This window comes from Trypanosoma brucei, chromosome 8 (genome assembly GCF_000210295.1).
Source record: "Trypanosoma brucei gambiense DAL972 chromosome 8, complete sequence".
NCBI lineage: Eukaryota > Euglenozoa > Kinetoplastea > Trypanosomatida > Trypanosomatidae > Trypanosoma > Trypanosoma brucei.
The window spans coordinates 1,560,958-1,576,033 of NC_026741.1; the positions used below are offsets into that span (position 1 = coordinate 1,560,958).

Consider the following 15,076-nt stretch of genomic DNA (forward strand, 5'->3'; position numbering starts at 1 on the left):
CACAAATAGGAGAGGGGAAGGGAGAAGGCAATGAAGAGTGTATTTGTAGCATCTAGTATGGCTGTGGCTGCAGGTTGGGCTTACGTACGTCACCTGCAACTTCCAGCAGGTCCCACACGTTTAAGTTGGGGAAGTTTAGTGTTTGGCCACCGCGGCTGCAGAGGAGTACTTGGCGTTCCTGAGAATACTCTTGACGCCTTTAAATATGCACTTTCCCGAGGTGCTGCTGGTATCGAGGTGGATGTACGACTAACGAAAGATAACGAACTTGTTGTGTTCCATGATGCCGTGGCTAATGGACAGTTGAAGGGTGTTCCGGCGACGAAACGGATTGATGAACTCACGCTCCTTCAACTAAAGGAGCTTCCTTTTATCACTGATCCCACGGGGCAGATTCGCGTCCCAACACTAGAAGATTCTGTGCTGTTCTGTCGTGAGAACAACCTTAAAATGCTTATTGAAGTGAAGGAAAGAAATCGATCGCGGTTATGTGTTGATAGGTTACTTGACCTCTACAAGCGGTACCCAGATTACATGTATGAGCAAACGACAGTTATTTCATTTGACCCACGAGTGCTGTATTATGTCCGTCAGCGGGACCGCAACGTCGCTGTAGGACAAATTCATTCGGGTCAGGTTTTACGGACGTGGATTCAAACCGGTGGTGAAAACGTATCATGGGCGGTACGTGTTTGCCCTGGTATTCTAGACAGAATACTTCATTGGGTGCAGCAAAGCATCAGTCCGTGGGTGGCCGGTGTTTCAATGGTATGCCCATATTACAAACTTTATTCGGAAAAATACAAGCGCCGCTGGCATACGCGTAAGATTGGAATTGCAGTTTGGGGTTTTACAAATCCAACAGAATGCACTTGGGAGATGCGGGTGCCGGGAGTTGTTGTTGAGTGCGATGACAATCACGAAGAGTTTGCAGCTCCGAAGCAGCCGCCAGATTTTGACATATTTGGTGATAGGGCTCGAGAGCGAGAGGAGGAACAGCAGAGGAGAGCAGCAAAGCTTCCCAGCAAATGAAAACCCCTCCAAAATAAAAAAATAATAATAATAATAATAATAAAGGAAAACTGAAAAAGAAGGGAGAAAAGGGAAGGGACAGGACGCGGTTAGTGTGAACGAAGGAAAAGAAAGAAGTGAGAGATCATGAGGAAATGTATATGTGCATGCAGTATGTTTTGAATACAAATGTATTTTTTTTTTGGGGGGGGGTGTCTGTGTTTGTGTGCAGCTGTGTACATATATATATATATATATATATTTGTGTGTGTGTGTATTTGTCCGTGGAGTGTATGCTGGAAGAGAATGCGAGCACGTGCGTATTATATTCCCTTTTGAAGGAAAACGCATGGAAGAGGAGTCACTGGAGGAAAAGGAAGTGTAAAAGGGACACATGCAGGCGTGTTTGTTTATTCGACCTGAGGAAAGTTTTGGGAAAAGGGCGCGAAAACATAACACTGAAAATTTGTGGTTATTCATCATAGAGTCTGAACCGTGTTGTCATCTTTCTTTGTTCCTAATTTTCTTCCTTTTGTTGTTGTTTTGTATTCCCCATTCCCTGCTTCCTTTCTCCCGTGTGTATGTACCCATTTACTTAATGCACAATTTTGTCGCTCCGTAACGCCATTTGTAGGGAGCCGTGCGTGTTTGTGTTTTTTTTTTCTTGTTTCGATTTGTTCCCCGATTGGTTTTGTTTTGTCATTATCATAATTGTCATTATTTTTTTTTTCTTCAGTTTTCTTGGTCACCTCCCGTCTCTTTGTTTCTTCGTTCCCTTTGTTTTTCTTTCTCAAAAGTATGGGTCCATATTCCCTCATTCCTTCGTTCCCTTTGTTTTTTTGTACAAGTTAAATGATTCTTGTAATAAAGGTGTGAAGGGAGTTTGAGGAAAGGTGAAAAGGAAAAAGTCACTGCTTTCTCTTTTTGACTTCTGCAAAAAAAGAAAAAGTTCGGGCGTCCTTTTTTTTTTTTTTTTGTTACTTCCTTTTTTGTTTGTCTGCTATATATATATAATCGTCCTTGTGGGTGCGATCGGCGTACTGTTCTTTATTTCACATGACGTGGTGCTGTGTGAGTGGTGCTGTTGGTAGTGGCATCATTTCCCTCTTTTTCTTTTAGTTTCTTTTTCTTTTTTCCTTTTACTTTGTTTCACTTTTAGTTGTTATTGTTATTGTTATTGTTGTTGGATGCTGCTGTGGGCGATATGAAGTGCAGCATAAGTGGTGGTGGTGGTGGTGGTGTAGAGGAGGAAATGAGTGAAGTTGTGAGGAAACCATTTTGTTGCATTAGGAATTGTTACTGCATTTATATGCATGTGTACACTTGCGTCATGCTTTATCTGTTATTCTTTCTTTTTCCTTTTTTCTTTTTTCTCTTACATTTGGAGTGAGGAGAGGAAGATAAGGACAAACTTGCGTGTATTTGCTCCTTTTTTTTTTTCTTCCTCTCTTTTTTTTTCTTTTCTTGTTTGAATGACTTAGTTTCATTAGTTGAGGTGTAGAAAAGAAGGAGAGAAGAGACAGAGAGAGAAAGAAAAAGAAAATCAAAGACAAAAAACAAAAACAAAAATAGGGAAAGTGACATCAAATATGCAGAGACGGATATCACAATGTTTTTGGCAGCGACAGCAGTAAAGGCATATGAAGGATGTGTGAAGAGGATTTTAATACCATTAATTGTGGCGCGTAAATACAATTCATGCACGCATGCGTTCATTCCTTTCTTTCTTTCTTTCTTTCTTTCTTTCTTTTTTTTTTTTTACATGAGAGACGTTTGTTCCTTCAGTTGGATTTGTTATGTCGAGTCCTTAGAGGTGTTGAATAAGAAACTGAAGCATCAGTCGAAACATTTACATGTAAGACCGTTACATCCCCGGATGGAAAAAGAGAGGGATTCTATTTGTGTATGTATGTGTGTAAACTCATGGATAATTCTTGGGTGTATTTAATATAATTAATGGATTGATTTTTTTTTTTTAAAGAATAAAAAAATAATAGAATAGGAGATAAAATGAGAGAGGGAACATCAATTTCACACTATGAACCGAGCCCCGCATATGTGGAGGTGAATATGTGTTTATATGTCCTTGTTATTATTATATGATACTGCTTACTTATTCGTTTTTCTTCCATATTGTTTTGTATTATTTAAATTATAAAAAAAAATGCAATAAAAATGTCTACAACATTCAAAAGTTGTGCTGCCGTTTTCTCTTTTTTTTTTCCCCCTCCCCTTTAATTACATGCTATTACTGTTTTGCTTCTCTGTTCTTCACTTCTTTTCTTTTCTTCCTTTTTTTTCCTTCTTTTTTCCCCCTTTTTTTTTCGGTTTGTCTTGTTTCGTAGGACTTTTGTCTGCTATTCTCTTTTTGTTGTTCTTTCACATACTCTTTCTTTTTTTGCGGTCTGTTTTGTATATAAAAAGAGAGGAAAAAGTATTTTGCCTTTTACGAAAACTCTTGTATATTCGTACTCCACATAGACAGTGGCGGAAAGAAAAAAAAAATAGGACGTTGTACATAATTAACTAATTTAGCTGAAGCGTTTGGAAGAAGCCGAGGATAAACAAATAGATAAATAAAATAAAACTACACGAAAAAAAGAAAAAAAAAGTGCATAAAACAAAAGAAAAAAATAGTATACGTATATATTTATATTCATACAAATCAAGATCTTGCGTGCACAGGTTCGGTGTTATAGACATTTGGTGAAGTGAATATTATTATTATTATTGTTGTTGCCGTTGAATTGAGAAGAGAAAGATAGAGAAAAAGAAACAGGCTTTATATTATTTGCTTGTTTGTTTGAGTCGTGTCGTTGCGAAGTTTAGGAAAGTTGCACTGGTAGGGAAGTTTTGGAAGGGCCACATCCGTTTATATATTTCTTCGCTTATATACGGCCAAAGAGCGAAGGGAACGGGCAAGGTATTTGGAGGTTGCTGTTGTTATTCTTATTACTTTTTTTGAGTACTAAATGTCTACAAACGGTAATTCCGTAACAACGCGACTCATGAGTGAGCTTAAGGAATTGGTGAGCTGCGGTGCGGAGGGTATTAGCGCCTTCCCTGTGAGTGATAATCTTTTTCATTGGATTGCCACGCTGCAGGGCGCACCCAATACTTTTTACGAGGGTCTCGAGTACAAACTTTCTATTGAATTTCCTCAAGAGTACCCCTATTCTGCACCGGATGTGCGATTCATTACGCCATGTTTTCACCCTAATGTGGATTCTCATGGTGCCATATGCCTCGACATCCTCAAGGAGAAGTGGAGCGCCGTCTACAGTCTTTCAAAGATTCTCCTTTCCATTCAAAGCCTTCTCGGAAACCCAAATAATCAATCACCACTGAACCACCGCGCCGCTACACTTTGGGGTGATGAACAGGCCTTCCGAGCAGAAGTGCTTGCGTACAGGGAAGCGAAGGCAAACGCCTCGTGTTGATGAGCAAACAAAATTACTGCTTTAATGATGTGCATGTACAATATTCATATATATATATGTGTGTGTGTGTGTATGTGTTTGCGTGTACGTATATACATGTGTACGCATGCGTTTGTGTGTTCGTTTTGTCACCTTTCATTGTGTACTCTATTGTTCTCACTCACCCACTTGGTTTCAGCGCAAGTTTCCCTCTTCGTGTGTTTGTGTGTGCGTGTGTTCTAACCGTTTCAGTGTTTGTTGGTTTGTTTGTTTTTACTGTTTGAGGTTGATTTTTACTTTTTATTTTGGTTGTTTGACTATTCGGCTTGCCCCCTTCCCTACCTCTTCCACATTAACTTCTTCAAATGTGCGGTTTTCGACCGTACCTCAAAGTTAACTTTTTTGTTTTTGTTTTTGTTTTTTCTTCCTTCTTTTCTTCTTCTTCTCCATCCTTCCATTGTTATTATTATTAATTTCCACTGTCGTTCGGAGTTTATGAGTTAGCCTTGCTTATGCTCGCGAGTAAATGCATTGGACTTTCCTTTTCTCCCCAACTGGATGTTACAACATCCGCATGTACAACATCAGCTGGATAAAATAGACAAATGGAGCTGGACTAAAAAGAATGAGTAAACGAAGAGGAGGAAAGTAAGAGACAAAATTTTGTATTTACAAGAATGCAAAAGAGAATAATAATAAAAAAAAAAGTAGGAAGAAAGGAGAAAAGGGCATTCACACAGGTAGGCAAGTTTACACAATCATATATTCGTATATGTTTTCTTTGTATGGGCTTGCATCTGTATGCTTCTATACAGCTCTGCGTCTATCTGTCTGTGTGTGTGTGTGTGTGTGTGTGTGTTTGTATTTTTTTAAAAAAATAAAAAAATTATTCTTTGTACCCGTGTAATTGGTTCTTTGTTTTAGCTTCATCGCCAATTTTATTGATGGTCTGCAAAGAAAAAAAAATCCAAAGGAAAGGTGAACGTGAAGGAGGAGGCAGGGGATGAGGAATGAACAAAAAAAACCAATGGAAAGAAAAGAAAGGGAGAAAAAGATGGGGGAAAAAAACAACAAGGCTGATTGATGTTTGGATGGGAGGAGAGGAGGAAAAGGAACCCAGTGATGAATAATTCGGCGGGACGGAAGGGAACAAACTGTAGAAAAAACAAGAGACGAAACCATGAATTTGTGCTTAAGGAAAGAAGGTAGAAAAAAAAAAGAAGAAGAGTAGGTGAAAATGCACTGTTGTTACCCGCCATTTTATTACCTCTCGGTTTCTGTGATGTGCGGTTTCCAGTGTCACTTCAGTTTTCTTTTTCCTTTTTTTTTTCTTTTTTACTCTCACTGTCTTTTGTTCCGCTACGCTTTCTTTTTCCTCCATTGATGATTGCCGTCCGTCATCCGCCTTTGTCTTACCCTACATCTTCTTCTTCTTCGGCGCGTGCCATTTTGTTATGTTTTTTTTTCTTCCTCACTCCCTTCTATTTGTATGATTGTTGATTGTATTGGCCAATACGCATCACTTTGTGTGTCTGTGCGGAAGGAAGGAAGGAAGTTGCCGAGGCTTGAGGAGGGCACTATGTGTTCCCCTTTAAGTGTTCACATCTTCTAGTCGGTGTTTGCTGTTTTTTTTAAATTTTTTTTCTTTCCTCTGCGCACATGGTTATATATATATATATATATGTATTTTCATGCAAGTGTGTAGAAGGCGAGGAGTTCGCGAGCTATATTTCTCTGTTTTTAGAGAAAGGGAAGATGTGTTGTGTTTGGTTAGCTGAATCCTCACCTGTCCCTTCCCTTTGCGTTTTTTTTTGTTTTTTCTCGTGTTGTTGTTTGGTTTTGCGCTTTTCTTGTGGATTCGCCTCTGTACTCCCTTATGTCTGCGCAACGCCGCAATTTTTTTTTCTAATTTTCCTTTTGTTCATTACCTAACTCTATTTACTTCTTTACTTTCACTCTTTCCTACCTGTCATCACTTCCTCAATCTCTTTTCCCCTTCTTTATTTTATCACTTTATATTATAACAAGTGAAGCAATTTCCTTAGCTATTTGTTTCGGTACGGTTAATCAGATCAACCCACTTACATCTTCCCCCCTTTTGCCTTTTATTTCGCTTTGTTTAGTGCCTCATTTGTTTATTTTTATTTTTTTAGTGTGTTCCGTTTTCCTTTTGTGGTGCGTGGTATTTTTTTATTGTTTTCCCACGGCAAGTATTGTCAGCTCGGTGTCCCCGCACATATCTTCCCTTAGCAGAGGAAAAGAGGGAAAAAGAAACGTAGAAGTGGCAAACAAAATCGGCAAAAGGAAAAAAAGAAAAAAGAAAAGAGGGTGAGAACTTGATTGTGGTGCATACATTCCATTCAAATGGAAAAGCTCCAACTGGAGCGAAATGAACTTCTCTTATACGTCCTACAGAACCCACCACCGTATGTGACAATTGTTTTGCCTGAGGGTGTCCGCTCTGCAGCAGAACTTGATCTCACGCATACCCAGTCCCCACTCGCTGTGTATGCCTCTGCCACTGCTTCTAACCCCATTGAAGTACGGGTGAGCGCCCCGCCTACGTTGTTGGGAGATAGTGCAGAGAAGAAAAAGAAAAAATATGGATTAGGAACGACGGGGTCAGGGATTAATAGCCCAAGCAAAGGTAAAAGGCCCCGCTTTCGCTGGAAAGATCTGTCCAACTACTTCATGAGCCATCTTCGCGGCGACAGTCAAACGATGTGTAGCCCAGAGAGAACACCACCTGCCACACCCTCACGGTTGGATGCTGCGATGTCCAACCCTGAAAGGAAGCACTCACTACACGCCTATGTGACGGAGCCCAGCACAAGTGAGGGTGGTCACGTTATTCAACTGTCGAAGTGCACTTCCGCCCGCCGTGAGCCGTTACCACTTGAGGGCAAGCAAGGGTATTCATTGGCGGAGTATGTGACTCCATTTCTATCACAAACACAAGTTTCCGTGCAAAATCCATTGGAACGCCCCGTTCTGCCAGTGATTGAACTTTGTCCAGTGCTGAATAGTGCCATGCTTCCTGAGTTTGATGAAGATGAGCGGCAGTTGCTGTTTTACGAGCACGTGGTGCTCGCGGCAAGTATTTTGCTTCCTGCACGTGGTGCCTGGTTTGACAGCAAGGTTGGGAGTAGGTATCGGAAAGCCATGGGTATCAGCAACGAGCAACATGCGCGCGTTCTCAGTAACATTTCCCCCGCAATAAAAGAGGGACAAGACACATTGAATATGCCCATCAACCTCCAAACTATTGAGCGGCTTGTGGAAACTAGCTCTGACGGTGACTTTACCCAGCGAATGAATAAAATACTGTGTATGTGTTCCCAGTATCCGGAGGACCCGCAGCAGCGAAGGTATCCACTTTGCCTTCGCGCATTTATCTATGCTGGTGCACTTTCGCCTTTGTATGGAAGTAACAGCAGCGCGGATACTGTTCTTTTTGAAGAAGAGGTCCGCGATGTCATCACCGCGGTCCGAAACAGATTGGAAATACCGAAAAGTATCGAGCCCTTCTGCCGCGTCCATGCGCGGCTCCTTTCAATTGATGATGATGATGACGTCGAGAGGCGAACTGCCTTCCTGATGGGTGTGGCATCCGCATTACATGAATTGTCGAAAAGCACGGGCTCTCTCAGTAGAGAACCACTAACACCAGAGGTAAAATATATGTTGTACTTGTTGCAGGAAACGTTTGAAATGTCAACTGCACCCATTTCACTGCTGGGAGTCGTACGCTCTGATTATGCCTTCCTCTGCGTGTTCGATTTGTTTCTGGAGTCGTGCTTGTCACTTCCGACAGAATTCCTTTCAGTGTACGTTCAGGTGAATGGACGTGACTTATTGCCGCCGATGAGGCCCGTAAAAGACTTCCTTCTAAGCTTACTTTTGGTGTTCATCACGTGCGGGGTGCTACGAAGCTTTTGCAACTTAAAACTTGAAATCAATCCTCGTAATGCGCCACGGGATCTCCTTGCGAGTGTTCGCCATCTGGGCAGGAGCACACGTGAGTATTGCGACCTCCTTTCCCGCAGTGTTCAGCATGCGCCCGCCCTCATGTTACCTGGTGTGACAACTGTGGCTTCTCATCTCTTAGCTACGCATTGGGCTGATACGTTGAGTTGCGAGCGATTGCCGTCTGACTTCTCGGAAGGACTTCGCACGATGTTGTCCCTTTTACTTACGTACTCTTCGCCTGGCATGGAGAACGACGAGGACGTGAGCCACACGATCCTTGCCTGTGCGGGAAACCTTTCTTGGGTAGTTCCCATCATGGAGAGGCACAACTGCGCTGCTAAGGGAAGAGTTCTGGCGAGGCTCCAAGCTGCGAAGGCAGTTGCAAAAGCCGGGGTTCCAGTCCAGAGGCTTATGTTGAACCGCATCGAGGAGCTTATGGAAGAACTAGAGTCGTTCATATCCCCTCCTCCACTTGTTCCAGCGGCGGCTAATGTGGTGCGTCAACGGTTGTCGCTTGTCGTAGACACACTTAGTGACATATTTGCTGATATGAAGGCCCCTTACACCCGTCTTAGCTCGCGCAGCGGTTCCCTAGCGACGAAGGCTGGAGGTTACTTTGAGGAGTACAAGGCGCAATTGGAACTTCAAGAAAAGGTGTTTTCTTTGTCCCTATCAACAGAGGACGCTGTAGCGCGACTAAAATGCTTATCTGTAATCGATGAGAGACTAAGGAAAATTGCAATGCAATCCCAAAGAGACTACCAGTTGGTGCGCCAAGTAACTGGTGCACCGGCCGCCGGATTTGAAGACCTGCTCGGCACCCTTACGAACCCGCTGAGCGAAAGCATCAACATGTTTCGCGATGTTGTAGCAGCGACTATCGTTCGTGTTGAGCTTGCTGGGCTGCTCTTCGACAAGTTCATGAAGACAGACATGCGATTGTACAAAGTTCTGAAGTCCGATAAGGCGGCTGTCCCGGACCGGCGACACATTCAGCTTGAGTTTCCCGAAGTGACGATGGTTTCCGTGCTTAAGCGATTGGAGTCTGTCATCGTTTCTGTTTCTGCTGTTGTTAACGACCCTTTTGTGGATGCTGAGGTGTGGTCGATGACCATGTTGCACTTCGTTTCTGCGCTCTACTACGTGTATTTTGAAGAGTCAGATTGTCGGTTCTTTCGTCCAGAAGACTGGAAATGCATTTTGCAGGACCTCCGGATCGTTGACATGTTCATGAAGGAATCTTTTCCGTACCCTCCACGTGGTGAGCCAGCTAGAGGCGTTACCGAAAGGGCCGTGGAGCTGCTGCGTTGGCTTCAGCAAATTGTTCTCCATTGCTTTCCCTACTCTTCCACTGCACTTGTTAACGGGGCTGATGGAGCTCCTCCATTTGCTCAGTTACCACCGTCTTCCGATACCACGCCTTGGAGCAAACATGTGGTGCGCCGGGTGTTAAGGCGCCGGAAGGATAAGGTGGCGAAGTCTGCTTCAGGCTTGGGTGGTTTCTTTCGTTGGGATACTTCGCAGTGACGAGAAAAAAAAAAGAAAAGGAAGGAGGAGAAAGCATTGTTAAAAAGGGGGGAGCAAAACATATCAGGTGGTTGGGCCGCTGCCGCCGACATTTTAGGTTGAAGGCGAAGCTCGCAAAAGCCGGATGGGGTGTTTGGATGTCAACGTGTGTGTATGTGTGTATGGGAAGGATAAAAACTCGAGTGAGCATGGAATTAAGGGTGAGGAAAATGATTGTTTCAGTCAATTGGGGAAAGGAAGTAGAAATAAGCGGTTGCGGGCGTACCACAAGAAGGGTTCTCCCTTTTACCGCGCAAAAGTACGGGCGCCTCCAATTGCATGTACACACGGGTATGGACGTAAGAATGTTACCTCCCCTGTACTGTCCTTGCCGCAAAAGCAAGTGTCGGTTATTCCTGGTGAAAGCTGTACTACTGCATCAGTTAAACGGCTATTCTGCTTTGTTGTTTGTTGTATAAGTTGTTTTATTATATTCTTTTTTTTTTCGCTCCTTTTTTGTGTCATCTTTTCGTTTGTTTGCATTCTCGTTCGGCTCTTCTCCTGTGCGTGAAGGTAGGGAAGGGGAAGTCGGTAAGTAGGGAGCACGGAGGACAGGATAGCAGGACGTATGGTGTGTATAAATATTATATATACATACGTACTTGTGTCTGGGTCACTGAATAGCAAAAAAAAAAAATTAAGAAAATTAAAAAATTCTCTCTGTGTTGACCCTGCGCCTTCACCATTCCCCCCCCCTTGTCATTCACTCTGCCGTATTTTCTACAGCGTTTTTTTTTAATTTTTTGACTAATTCTTTTTCCTTGTTACATCCTCCACTGGTTCGTACGTTGTCCCGTGCACTGGATTTGTGTTCGTGTGAGAAACCCAAGTGATGAAAGGAAACCGAGTGTGGCGAATCGCCTGCTGGCTTGGAAATAGCTGTTGCGCGCGTTTCCGCCAATTAAAAAAAAAAGTGTGTGCCTATAAGCATGTGTCTTTTCTTTTTTCTTTCCTGTCCTCCCCCAATGAAAGAGGAATACATAAGAAAAAAAAATACAAGTAAGCAAAGCGCCATTAAAATGCGCCGAACTGTGTGTTCCCTCGCTGGTATCAGTGGCATGAGTGTGTACACCCCACCGTGCCGCGTCGCCCTAAAGGAATGGTGCAACTGGACCGGGAATGATTGGAAAAAGGTATCCAATGTTGTTGGTGATTCATTCCGCGTTCCTTCCAATAACGAAAACGCTTACACAATGGCCGCGTCAGCGGTATTGCGGCTGATTCTGAACTATGAAGTGGATCCCTCTCGCGTTGGTTTCCTTGGGCTCGGGACGGAAAGCAGCTCCGACAACTCCGCTGGTGCAGTTATTGTGCGAGGGATGGTCGATAAGGCGCTTAAAGAACTTGGGATGCCCGCACTCTCCCGTCATTGTGAAGTGCCGGAGTTTAAACATGCGTGTCTTGGCGGTGTGTACGCACTGAAGGGTGCCGCACGGTATGCGGAGGTGGATGGAGGAGATGACAAATTGGCCATTGTTGTCGCATCAGATATTGCCGAGTACGCACTGGGGTCGACGGGTGAACAGACACAGGGCGCTGGTTCCGTTGCGATGCTTGTACAAAAAACTCCACGGCTCTTGGAACTGAACACGAAGGCTGCTGGTTCCGCGTCGGACTACCGCGGACCCGACTTCCGCAAACCGTACAGACGACATTTTATTAAGGAATATGGCAGCACCGCAGAAAATGGTAAGATCCCCGATTTCCCCGTATTCTCTGGTCCGTACAGCACATTAGTCTACCTTGATGAGGTGACTGCGGCTGTCGAAAATATGTTGTCAAGACTAAACCAGGAGCCGGCGGACTACTATGACTCCGTGTCTGCTCTGTTTTTCCATCGCCCGTACCACATGATGCCTGTTCAGGCTATGTCATTTCTCTACACACGTGGTCTTGCAAGGTCAACAGCCGAAACTCACAAAATATTCTTTGAAGAGCTCTGTGGTAAGGCGAAGGTTGATTCCAGCGCTGTGCGAGCGGAACTTGACAAGGTGCCTAACTATTTCGAAGCAATTGATGAGGGGAAGGAACCCAAGGATGCATTTACAATGACGAATAAAGTTGCCAAGGTCCTCCGTTCAGAGAAGGTGTTTGCCGACTTTCTCGGCTCCAAGATGAGCCTTGGTAGTACCACTATGGCAAACTTTGGAAACCTCTACACAGCTTCCCTCCCATGCTGGTTGGCTGCTGGTTGCGAGGACGCATACAGTAGGAAGATCGACATCACCGGCAAACCCATGGTAATGATTGGTTACGGCTCCGGAGACGCCAGCGAGGCCATTCCAATAACCCCAGTGAAGGGGTGGGAGGAGGCCGCGGCGAAAATTAACCTCAGTGAGGCCTTGGGGAACTCTATAAACTTGACGGAGGAACAATATAAGGGCCTCCACACGGGGTCCCTCAAGGATGATTTTGCCGCAGATAAACGTCAGAAGGAGTTTGTCGTGGACCGCATCGGTACTCGAAATGAGGCAGCGTTTCAGGATATTGGTATCGAATATTACCGGTTCGTGAAGTAGTGTGTTGGAGCGACTTTGCGAAATCAAATGCAAGTGGCACCATACATTGGTGGTGCATGCGTGAGAAGAGGGAGGAAAGGGGAGGGGTGAAATTACCAACACGGGATTAGGGTTGCTGCTCTCTCTCTTTTTCTGCTTATTTTTCCTACGATATATAGGCATACAGTTATTTAATTGTTAGTACGCGTGAGCGTGTGGGTCCGCTGTTTTGCTGACGGAGGGATATTAAATGGAAAGAGACTACGAAGCTTGCTGCTTCGGTGTTTTTATTTTTTTACCCCTATACATAGGATGGAGATGGGTAAATAGAGGGCCCATTAAATGATAATCGTCCATGAGCGAGCGGTCAATGAGAGTACAACCAAACTTATCAAGCATTTTGGTGAGTTAAAGGGGGGAAAAAAGAAGACTTGGAACTTCAGTTCTGAGTGTAAGAGACTTGAATGGGCCGAAAGAACACAGTGACACGTTTCCGTCGAAGTGCCATCAACCTTTTGTTGTGAATCTTTCCTACGGTGAAGGCTTGCTAAGGGGGAGAGGGGAACGGATATACAGATTTTTTTTTAAAAAAATGAAAAAAGAGGAAAGGAATACGTGCAAACTACTGAAGGGTGGTTTAATTGAGCTCATAACAATACGAAGAATAGGGGTAGGAAGGTAGTTTAAGTACATCAAATGAGTAATTAAAGAGGGACTGATGAAGGCCACGAGTGCCATGTGCTATAGCACGTTTTTACCCACGAGGGGTACTCAAACTTGGTCTGAGCGAAAAAATGACGGGTACATCACATTCAGTACACAAAGGTGCATATCGTCTATAGTCGTCGTCTTCCTCTTCCTCCTTCTTTTCGACATTCTCCGTTGTTTCGTTTTTCCTTCTTTTACCTACTCCCATTTATTATTATTATTACTGCTGTTGTTGTTTTTGTTTTCCCGAAGGTTTTATTTTAATTTTTGTAGGAACATTACCACCTCACATAATTGGAGTTGGCTCGGCTAATGCGGTGCACACTGTTTTGTAATTTTTCTTTTTATATGTATGCACCTTTGTTCTTTTTTTTCTTTTTTTTGTGTTTTACGGGGTTATTCCACATGTGCAGGTTTTAAACCTTTACTCTCATCTTTACCCTTCCCCTCCCGTCTCCCATGTTGTACAACGGATTTTGCTTTTGCAACCTCTTATTTGTGTATGAAAGCGGATTGTTCCCGGTGTGTGCTTAGGGTTGTCGCATCTCCTGAAGGACGGTATCACATTTCGAGCCAAACAGAGTGGAAAAGTCGGACCGAAGTGGTGAACAACAGTGGCTGAGATGTCGTGGTTCGGTTGGGGCCGAAAATCTGGGGACGAAAAGGCAGAACGAGAAGAGACTGAGAAAACTATAGCGGCTATATTTTCCCCTTCGCACGCCACGGTGAGGGACGCTCCCGACAGGAAAGACTCCATCCTCCGCGAATCAACTGTGCGTCTCTTCAAGAAGGGTGAGGAGCCGGCACCTTACACTGCCGTAGGCGGGACTTTTCAAACCAAACACACCGTTGAAACAACGCGAGAGGACCGCATGTCCGGTGGGGAGAAGCCGGTACCGCTGGACCTTCTACCACCGTGTCCGATAGCCGGTTACGAACTTCGGTCAGATGGGCTTGTGGATAACATTGAAAAACCGCCGCGTACGCTGACCGCTCAAGAGTTACGATCGCTTGTGGCTGGGCTTTCTTCCATCGAACAGCGCGCAAGGTACGAAGTGGACACGCAACTCCCACAACAGGTGCACAATAGGGGTCGACGTGGTTTGGAGGTAGTGGTTAACCCATGCTTGCACATGTGTGGCTTGTACTTAATGTTGTGGAAGGCTCCACGCCTGTACTTTAACGCATCACCGCGGGGGAGTGCCTTCTTCACACGAGTTATGACATTGCTGCGTTGGAATATGCCCGAGATCGAGAAGGAAAAACTTGCGCGGAAGCACCGACGTCTGCTACAGGCAACGAATGCCCGAGTAACTTTGGCCTTTCTTACCGGAGTTTTTCTTACGGCCGTTGCCGTCATCACACGTCCGCCTGTTGATGTTCTTGACGTGGGGCCCGACGTGGAAGTTGGCAAGCGGTCCGTTGGTTTTCAGCAGCATTCTGAGGCAGCGCTGCGCTGGTTGTGGCTTGTGTACTACCACCATCCAGCGTACAAACCGCTGGCGCAGGGGACGCGACCGCCGATCCTGTTAGAAAGCAGCAGCCGCTGACAGTTCACCAAGGAATGGAACAATGAGCGCCGCGTTGGTGCATTTTCGCTGGGGTGTGTTGAGTTGGTTGCGAGTGGAAGCTGCGATGCCGTTATTTCGGCCTTGCTCCAGTCCTCCTTTTTCACACTTTTGTACTGTACACTTATACCAAGAGAAATGAACCCATATTGTTGTGTGGAGGTGTTTATGCCTGCCTTTCATGGGCTAGTGAGCAACCAGGTGCCCGGTCCGTTGTTTTACTTATTTTCATTCACTGCTGCATTCGTTTCATGTTATTACGCTCTCGCACGTCTTTGCCTCCTTTTTATGTGTATGCGCTTCCCTGCACCAGTGGCACTTTAGAAGCGGTAGTGAA

General features: G+C 44.4%; 7 protein-coding genes across 7 annotated transcripts; all 7 read left to right on the forward strand.

Moving 5' to 3' along the window:
• Positions 1-30: 30 nt before the first annotated feature.
• On the forward strand, positions 31-1,032 carry TbgDal_VIII6110 (hypothetical protein, conserved; the record flags this gene model as incomplete). Its single annotated transcript, XM_011777647.1, has 1 exon — positions 31-1,032. One exon carries the CDS (start codon positions 31-33, stop codon positions 1,030-1,032), a length of 1,002 nt encoding a protein of 333 aa, XP_011775949.1.
• Positions 1,033-3,983: 2,951 nt separating this feature from the next.
• TbgDal_VIII6120 (ubiquitin carrier protein, putative) lies at positions 3,984-4,451 on the forward strand (the record flags this gene model as incomplete). The annotated part of the gene is made up of 1 exon (XM_011777648.1): positions 3,984-4,451. One exon carries the CDS (start codon positions 3,984-3,986, stop codon positions 4,449-4,451), a length of 468 nt encoding a protein of 155 aa, XP_011775950.1.
• Positions 4,452-6,794: 2,343 nt separating this feature from the next.
• On the forward strand, positions 6,795-9,926 carry TbgDal_VIII6130 (hypothetical protein, conserved; the record flags this gene model as incomplete). Its single annotated transcript, XM_011777649.1, has 1 exon — positions 6,795-9,926. One exon carries the CDS (start codon positions 6,795-6,797, stop codon positions 9,924-9,926), a length of 3,132 nt encoding a protein of 1,043 aa, XP_011775951.1.
• Positions 9,927-10,050: 124 nt separating this feature from the next.
• Positions 10,051-10,476, forward strand: TbgDal_VIII6140 (hypothetical protein, unlikely; the record flags this gene model as incomplete). Its single annotated transcript, XM_011777650.1, has 1 exon — positions 10,051-10,476. One exon carries the CDS (start codon positions 10,051-10,053, stop codon positions 10,474-10,476), a length of 426 nt encoding a protein of 141 aa, XP_011775952.1.
• Positions 10,477-10,894: 418 nt separating this feature from the next.
• TbgDal_VIII6150 (hypothetical protein, conserved) lies at positions 10,895-12,484 on the forward strand (the record flags this gene model as incomplete). Its single annotated transcript, XM_011777651.1, has 1 exon — positions 10,895-12,484. The coding sequence occupies one exon, from the start codon at positions 10,895-10,897 to the stop codon at positions 12,482-12,484; it is 1,590 nt and encodes a 529-aa protein (XP_011775953.1).
• A 697-nt stretch (positions 12,485-13,181) lies between these two features.
• Positions 13,182-13,484, forward strand: TbgDal_VIII6160 (hypothetical protein, unlikely; the record flags this gene model as incomplete). Its single annotated transcript, XM_011777652.1, has 1 exon — positions 13,182-13,484. The coding sequence occupies one exon, from the start codon at positions 13,182-13,184 to the stop codon at positions 13,482-13,484; it is 303 nt and encodes a 100-aa protein (XP_011775954.1).
• Positions 13,485-13,794: 310 nt separating this feature from the next.
• TbgDal_VIII6170 (hypothetical protein, conserved) lies at positions 13,795-14,721 on the forward strand (the record flags this gene model as incomplete). Its single annotated transcript, XM_011777653.1, has 1 exon — positions 13,795-14,721. One exon carries the CDS (start codon positions 13,795-13,797, stop codon positions 14,719-14,721), a length of 927 nt encoding a protein of 308 aa, XP_011775955.1.
• Positions 14,722-15,076: the final 355 nt, after the last annotated feature.